This window comes from Marmota marmota, unplaced genomic scaffold, assembly GCF_001458135.2.
Source record: "Marmota marmota marmota unplaced genomic scaffold, marMar, whole genome shotgun sequence".
In the NCBI taxonomy this organism is placed as follows: Eukaryota; Metazoa; Chordata; class Mammalia; order Rodentia; family Sciuridae; genus Marmota; species Marmota marmota.
In genome coordinates, this window is record NW_026000170.1 from 9,331,556 (window position 1) to 9,340,757 (window position 9,202).

Genomic DNA, 9,202 nt, shown 5'->3' on the forward strand with positions numbered 1-9,202 from the left:
ATGGCAATATGTAAATCAATGGATGTGTAACTGATGTGATTCTGCAATCTGTGTATGGGGTGAAGGTGGGAGTTCATAACCCACTTGAATCAAAGTGTGGAATATGATATGTCAAGAAATTTGTAATGTTTTGAACAACCCACAATAAAAAATTAAAAATAAAAAAAAAGAATGAGATCATCATTTGTGACAAAAAAAAAAATTGCAAAAGAAAACACTCCATTTAACACAAGCTTTGTATGTATGGCCCAGAAATTTAAAAAAAAAAAAAAATGCCAGGAAGTCACAAAAGCTACAACATGAACAGCTTTCAAAATCAGGAATATATATATATAGTCCTGATTTTGAAAGCTGTTCATGTTGTATTTTTTTTCCTAATTTTGAAAACTGTTCATGTTATAGAAGTGCAACACAGTTTGCAATAATTGAAGCCTGTGCTGTCATCTTTCAGGCAAATGTAAATATAAGGTATTTTAATGTTATAAAATGAAAACATTACTAGAACATTAACCAACTTATTTGTTTATTACAGTTAATTTTTTTAACATTTCTAAAATACATGATAAACAAACTGGAAAACACCCAGAAAATTGTGTTTGGTTATAAAGTTCAAATCACATGAATGGTTGTAATTAAGCGTAACTACCAATAGTTCAAACATAAAAAAATAAAGAATATTCTAGACAAATTTGAGGAAATATTTTATTATAATAGTAGCACAGGAAATTATGAACTGATAAAATGTGAAGCCTCTGACTTATCAGACTTTAAAAAAAAATCACCAAGATTAGAAAACAAGAGGTTCAAATATCATATCCCTAGGTGAAGCCATTGAGTTGGGAAATTCCTTATGACCGTTGCTGAAAACTTGCCTTGTATTTAGATGGACTTACATATAAATAACTTTATGCCACCATGTTTCTAAGATCAGTCTGAGAGGTCTCGTCTGTTATGTCAGGTATACCCAAAATCCAATTTGTTGTTTTGTATTAGATGAGTCCAAATGCCTTGAGAACACTATCACACTGGGTGATATTAAAAATACAAGAAAAACAATAGGAGAAAAACCTCTAAGCTGTTAATCTAACAATTTTGACCTGGTAAATGGGTTTCTATTTTTAGATCCCAAAAGCTTACCTTAAATAAAGGGAAATTAATTTGAAAGGAAAAAGAATGTTTATTGAAAGTTATACCTTTTCTCTGTCTGTACACAGATGTGCTAGGGCATTCTTCCACTACATGTCACTCAAAAAGTTAAGTGCACTTCAGGTATGTCTGGTCTTTCCTTTTCTACTATGTTACTCTGTACAGAGCACAGATGTTTTGGACAGAGAAATAAAAGGTGTCTGTTAATGTTATTCATGAAAAAAAAAAGTCTCATTGAGCCTTTAAGCAAACAATTAAAGCAAGAAAGTAGTAATAAAAGTGGGACATTAGAGTTGACAAGGAGTAAATATTTTCTGTTGATGAAAATATCTAAATATGTGTGAGCTAAAGGGTAGAGAAAAATTCAATAGACAAGTTATTTATTGACTATGTCTAAAATGTTGAAATCAGTGAAAATAATGGCCTCATATGTGATGAAAAATAAAACTATACCAAATGGAAAAGTCTCCAGTGAATGAAGAGGAAAGAAGTGGGAAGGAGTCAACACTGTGTATATGAGAAAATAGGATTCATGGGTCAGGCTTAGAATATTCTTAGTTTTCTGGTCTTTCTCATGCCATCTCCTCTACTTGCAATGTCCTCTTTATACTTCATCATAGAGATTCCTTCTGTGTCCTCATACAATATTTAGGTAGCTTGCTTCTCTATATTTCTAAAGTACATTATATATTTATTTAATATAATCAGAAAAGGTTTTATGAAGTTTTAAGCTTCATTTATTTTCTAAGTATAAATGTTACACACTTAAAATCAACATCATTGGTAGGCATATTATTTCAAATATATATGTATGTGTGTGTGTGAATATATATGTGTATATATATACATATATATATATATATATATATATATATAATTTCAAATATATATATTTGAATTGAAACTTTTCAGTATTAGTTTTTAGTCAACATGTGTTTTTTCAATTATATGAACCATAATAAAAAAAGTTAAAACTGAAAATTTAGTACACAAAATGTGAAAACCTAAAATAAATCTATAGAATTTGAAATTATGACACTTTTGATTGTTTTATGTTTTTATTATTTATACTTTAGAAGTTATGAAATTTCAGAACTGCTTCAAGACTTTTAGAACACCAGACTGCAATTTATTATAATTATAATTTATTGTGTGAAACATACAAGCAAATAAGTATCTTGAAGATAGGTTCCATATTGTAATATCTTCCTTACTGCCAAGACCATAATTGGACCCAGAATATATTATAATAAATAATTGTATTTATTGATTCATGAATGAATATGGGCTAGGAAAATAGATATTTTATATTATATGTCCTAGATATGTGTGTGAATAGAGAGAAAAAAAAGAGAGAGAGAGAGAGAAATGGATACTCAGACATACAAATATGTATTGAGTTGTCCTAGGTTTATCTGAACAAAGATAAACCTGCCTTTTTATATCAGTGTTCTGAATCACAAATGTTTATTAGTCAATACATAAGAGACAAGGCAGTAATAAGAAAAGAGTACTGCAACTCATGGCACTTATGACACACTCTACATTGGTAACTCTCTGCATGTCCAACATAAAAGAAGTCATTCCTGATAGTAAGAAACCAAAGCTATTTCCCTTCCTATAGCCCCTTTTTCCTTTATGGAAGACTTAGGAAGCATCAGGCTCCAAGGCTGAACTGTGATCTGGTTGTTTATTGGAAGTACTTTGTCACATCTCTAGTTCTTGGTTCATAAATCAACATTTCCTCTTTCCAGCCTTACAATATGTGCATTTCTGAGCCTAAATAAACAATATAGCATGGCTCATCAAGTTCATGATTAAAGTGACACCAACACATTTACATTCATGATGAGAATATTCTGTTTATAAACAAGATTTTCACTCTAGCTAGAGACAAACACATTCCCTCTGGGTGTAAGTGATATAGTAAAAACCAGTGGTGGATGTGACTGATATCTAATTTTATTGAGCATGAACTCAATGGTGTACTAAGAGGTACCTGATCAGAGGTATAACGGTATTATGAAAATATATATGCTTTACAATATTGGAAATATAGTTTTGAATAATGCTATATCACTTAGAGTTTCTGGGATTGAATCAAGGTACACAGACTATATGAACACATTTTTTTAATAATGAAAGTAAATATGACATAATATTAATTTGAAATGCTATTGAACATGATCACATAAGGATGCAATAAAAATCTAGGCATATACAGACCTCTATAAATAAATAATCATAATTTTAATATGTTTACATGGTGCATTCCTTCTCCAAACATATGTGCAAATCAGAGACCACCTATTCCTTGATAACTTAACCAACAAAGGCCTGTTTTTTTTAATTTTTAGTATTAATTGACCCCTAATAATTGTACATACTAATGGGATACAGTGTGACATTTCAGTACATGTACATGATGTACAGATTGGGGTAACTGGCATATCATGATCTCGAACATTCATAATTTCTTGGTGTTGGAAATATTAAAAATCTTTTCTACTAGTTATTTTGAAATATGTGGTTAATTTTTGTAAACTATACTTAACTCATGGACCATTAGGAGTTATTTCTTCTAACTGCACCCATATAACCATTAACCATCTTCTGTCCATCCACCACATCCCCTCCCCTTAACCATTGTTCTATTATTTATTACTATGAGATCAACTTCTTTAGGTTCTACTTACAGGTGAGACTATGCAGCTTTTGAAGGTCCTGATTTAGATGTCAAATTTTATTACCCCCCCCCCACTCCTCTTTTTGATTCTGGTATATTTTGAAGTAAATTTTCCTTTTAAAATATTTATGAAGCTGTGATGGAGATGCAGTTTGATTTTATGAAATTCTTTTATGTGAAACTGAAGAATAACAACTCAAAAATTCATGGAAATGTAACCAGAAACAAGATACTTTTCTCGTCCATGGCTTTCCATGGAAAGCTATAATTTACAAAGAAATTTCTAAGCCAGAGTAGGTTTTAGTCACACATGTCCAAATAATCATGTTGATTCTTAGGGATATTCACAAAACTTTGACAATGCTTATTACTAAAAAGAACAATTCAAGTTAAAAATGAATATCTGCTCTTACTTCTAAATCTAGCTAGATGAGAAATACTTTGCAAATCGATTAGGATTTATACAACTGTACTTTCAGTAACTATCCTTGACTTACCAGGATATGCTACGAAAAGTCACAATAACAGTGTTGTCAAGAGTTGTTATTATTTTTATAAGAAATATAGAACATAGCATGTAATTTAATATTAATCTAAAATTAATCTTAATTCAGTTTAAGACATTAAATTTTATCTTATATAAAGATATAATATTGATTTTTTTAAAAAATTGATATTTTATGAAAAATATAATTGCACAAAACCATGGGATCATGTAAAATGGGATAGTTTTTAGTATCAGAGCTATCACTGTAACATTTTGATAAAATATTTCAAGAACGGAACCACCATTTGACCCAGCTGTTCCTCTCCTTGGTTTATATCCAAAGGACTTAAAAACAGCCTACTACAGGGACATAGCCACATCAGTGTTTATAGCAATTCACAATACCTAAACTGTGGAACCAACCTAGATGCCCTTCAATAGATGAATGGATAAAAAAAAATGTGGCATATATACACAATGGAATATTACTCAGCAATAAAAGAGAATTAAATCATGGCATTTGTAAGTAAATGGATGGAGTTAGAGAACATAATGCTAAGTTAAGATAGCCAATCATAAAAAAAAACAAATGCCAAAACATTTTCTTTGATATAAGGAGGCTGATTCATAGTGGCATAAGGAGCAGGAGCATGGGAAGAATAGATGAACTCTAATTAGGGCAGAGGAGTTGAAGGGTAAGGGAGGAGGCATGGAGTAATTAATGATGGTGGAATGTGATGATCATTACTATCCAAAGTACATGTATGAAGACACAAATTGGTGTGAATATACTATGTATACAACCAGAGATATGAAAAATTGTGTTCTATATATGTAATAAGAATTGTAATGCATTCTGCTGTCATGTATAAATTTTTAAAAATTACATGAAAGAAAGTTCAAAATGATACTAATAACACTGAATCTAGCATCTTTATTTCATCAATAAGAACACAGTCTAGGGGAAGATTGACTCAAAAACAACAGAAACTTGATTCCTAATATAGTTTACAGGTAGCATAGAAGTATAGCATTCTGATTTGTTTATGTTATTGGAGAAAGAACAAGTCATAAGATAAAAGTAGGTATAAACATAGTCTCAATTAGAGTATAAATAAGAGCAAATATTTCATGGAGCAATTCACAAGTGTCAATATCATATGGGGCAAGGAATGCTGGAAATGTAGTCTTAGCCAGAGTGTTCATATTAAAATAGCTGAGATAATAAATTGTCCTCATTCTACACATAAAATGTTTCAGTGATACTTATTGCTTGCAGGCAAAGATTTTTTTCAATATGTAAGATAAAAGGGTGAAATAATTTTTCCATAACTTTTGCAGCTAGAATATAGTCATGTGTCTTTGAATTAATTTGATGTGGTACCTTAACATCCAAAAACCTGTAGGGGTAATGGGGACAGCATGCAGTTCAAGTGGCCCGGAACAGTGATTCAGTCTGCTACATGTGACGTTGGAAGTAAGAGTTCTGTGACATGCCAGGGATTTTGCTGCTTTTTTCACACTTCTATGATTATCCCATAGCTTTTCAATAATTTATACATACATACACATGCACATGCACATATACGCACGTGCACACACACACACACACACACACACATCAGCCACATTCTATTTTTGTAGCATCAATATAAAAATCATCAATATAAAAATCACTTTCAATTTTATGAAAAATATAAATCCACAGAGCCAATGAGGCCAAAGAAACTTAAGCATCACATTATAATCAAATTGCTGTAAACCAATAGTAAATAGAAAATCTTAAAAGCAGTCTAACAAATTATGGGACAACTGAAAATTTAGAGAGCAATTAAAAAGTTAAAAATGAACAATATGATATTTCTTAAATAATGCCGACCTGCTATATTGTGAGTACTTTGGATTTTACAAGGTAACATATTTTTAGAAATATGTGCTGAAGTATTAAGGGTGAAGTATCATGATATTTACAATTTACTTTTAAATGATTTGACAAAATAATATGGATAACTATGTGATGGATGTATAGTGGATAGGTGATCAATAGATGGATAATTGATAGATAACTGATAGGACAAATTGATAGATGATAGGTGGACAGATAAGTGCATAAGTATAAGATGATTGATAGGCAGATCAATGCATTATATATAAATGGATAGTTGGCAGATGATAGATATTAGGTAGATGATAAGTTGAAAAAGGTGCATAGACAGATCATACATGCATACATATAAACATATACATGCATAGAAAAATACTGACAAGGTTACATGGCTGTTCATTGTACTACACTTTCAACTTTTCTATATACTAAAGTTTTTATTTGAAATGCCATATTCAACCTTCAAGACCTCAACAGAAATATTTTGTGAGATATAAAAAATGAAACTGTCAGAATCATTTCCCTGGAGCATATAGGAGAGAGAAGATATTGGGGGAATAAAACAGAGAAGGCAGTGGAAGACCCCAGACATTTGTTGAAGTGATTTCTCTCTGAAATATTAATAAACTCATAAAATATGTGAGCTTATGATCAGTCTCTTATTCATGAAAATTAATGATGGTATGCACCACACAGTAATAGACAAAGGTAGCATGTATGTTTGGAGGAGAGTAGCTCCAGCACAGTTTTGATAACAATATAAAACAAAATACTTGCATAGAATGGCCTTATTCATAAGAGTTAATCATGACATTTCTAGAAATCTGGTGTTACTAAGGCTTTATTCTCCACAACCTTTCAATATACTTGTATATGAAACCTGAAAACTACCCATTTAGCACATTCTGTCTCCATTAGTGGTCCATACCTCTCATAGCAGCACTCCTGATTTAACTTATTAGCTACTTTATTTTCTTGTTGCCTCATGAGGGAAACAAATTTGTTCATACATGGTTTATTCTCAATGTCTGCAAGATGCTTCTGGTTCGTATTAAAAGCTCAGTAATTATTTGCAATAAAGGATCTACAATATAATTTTGTAATAAAATTATAAATAAAGGGTCTACAAGAAAGTTTAGTGAAAGGGGGGTGGTAAAGGAATGATAATTGTTTCGCAGCCATCAGGTAGGGGGAGAAGTCAAACTTCCATTTGCTTTCCTAAGTAAATGGAAAGACTTATGGTTAAACTTAAGTCTACGTGGATGTAGATATTCAATAATAAAATAGAAATGCCTCTTATATGAAATGAAAAAGAAAACACAAAGAAACTAAAAAGAAAACAATACATAAAATTACAATTGGGCCAAATAAAAAGGTCTATAACTAAACATGTAAAGAACCTATTCAAATATAGAGTAAATCATGAAATCCCAATAGTTAAATGTGAAAGGGATATAAAATAGCAACTCAAGTGGGAAATGAAAAAAAAATGTAAGCTACTAAATACCAAATTAAAGTAATATTGAGGCATCATTTGACATGTATAAAATTAGCCAAAATTTAGACAAAAACCCAAAGTTAATATGGTTGAGATAAAATAGGAGGACTCATTATGCTCATATCTTTATGGGTTGTTAGAAGTATTTTGAAGATTAATTTACAAATGGAAATTAAGAGAAATTTTTGAATCTCTACTCCTAAGAGCTTAACAAATAGAAACAGAAAGAAAACAGTGTAGGATGTTTGTAGCAGTTCCCATTTCTAAAGATGAAATATAGAAAAAGAGTATAAATGTTCAACACTGGGATAATAAAAATATAAAGTATGTTCCATCAACCTGATGGAATATTGCATAGCATTATGCATCACTATTAAATATATATGAACATGTGGAAAATATAAACAGCATCCCTGAGGAGAGGGTAAAATTCAGCTAACTTCAACTGGAAAATCTGTCCACAAGGATAGAATTCCCTAGGAAAAGGGGGAATGAGCAATGACCGTGAGTCAGTGGCTACAGTGCTCTCAGTCACTGAGAATGGAATCTGGGAGATAAAACAGGTGCAGCACAGTCCCTCGTGAGGACAACTGCTGAATTACCTTACCATATGCCTTTTACTCCCCCGGTGCAGAAAAATTAGAGTCTCATCACTTCTATTTGTTTGTACCCTTACCACCACTGACTTCTTTCCCTGTGAAACTGAGCTGCTTGGTTTTTCTCTTGCAATAGCTGCATTTGTACTTAGCTGAGTTCTGACTGTACCATTTTACATACAGACATCCTGGTCTACCATTTCTTCCTAGTAGTGTCACTTTCGTGAAGTTCACCAAAATGACACAGAGAAAGGGCCTTGGTGCACATATGCCAGCTTCTTCCCCATAAAACACAGAAGGGGATCTCTGAGCCTGCAGAGTAGACAATATGAGCAAAGCTCACCCTCCAGAGCTGAAAAAATTTATGAACAAGAAGTTTTCATTGAAATTAAATGGTGGAAGACATGTCCAAGGAATATTGAGGGGATTTGATCCCTTCATGAATCTTGTAATAGATGAATGTGTGGAGATGGCAACTAGTGGACAACAGAACAATATTGGAATGGTGGTAATATGAGGAAACAATATCATAATGTTAGAAGCCTTAGAACAAGTATAAATAATGGCTGTTCAGCAGAGAAATCCGTGTCCTCCTTCCAGAAGCCCTGTTTTTAACTATGACTTGAAAATTGGGTCATGTACATTTTCATATTGAACTTTTTGTTAAATAAACTTCAATAGCAAAAACAAAAACAAAAAACACAGAAGAGGACAGAATCCACACCATGAGCTCCCAGGTTAGAGAGGCAGGGGTTTTTTTTTTTTTTTTTTTCCCCACAGTGTCAGCTCCAGCATCATCCAGCTAAAAGCCTTTGTTTCATGATGCCTCTCATTGTGCATTTCTGTAGCTCTGCTGGGGTGTGGTTCCTGCAACTGATTCCCAAATTGTGGCTTTTCCTCTGGA

At 32.0% G+C, this 9,202-nt stretch overlaps 1 protein-coding gene across 1 annotated transcript; it reads left to right on the forward strand.

The window, feature by feature from the left end:
- The first annotated feature begins 8,626 nt into the window (after window positions 1-8,626).
- LOC107154205 (small nuclear ribonucleoprotein G-like) lies at window positions 8,627-8,826 on the forward strand. The gene has a single exon (XM_048787433.1). The coding sequence runs from the start codon at window positions 8,627-8,629 to the stop codon at window positions 8,813-8,815; it is 189 nt and encodes a 62-aa protein (XP_048643390.1). The 3' UTR covers window positions 8,816-8,826.
- Window positions 8,827-9,202: the final 376 nt, after the last annotated feature.

Coding starts and splice junctions, on each gene's coding strand:
- LOC107154205 (XM_048787433.1), top strand. CDS start 8,627: ATGAGCAAAGCTCACCCTCCAGAGCTGAAAAAATTTATGAACAAGAAG.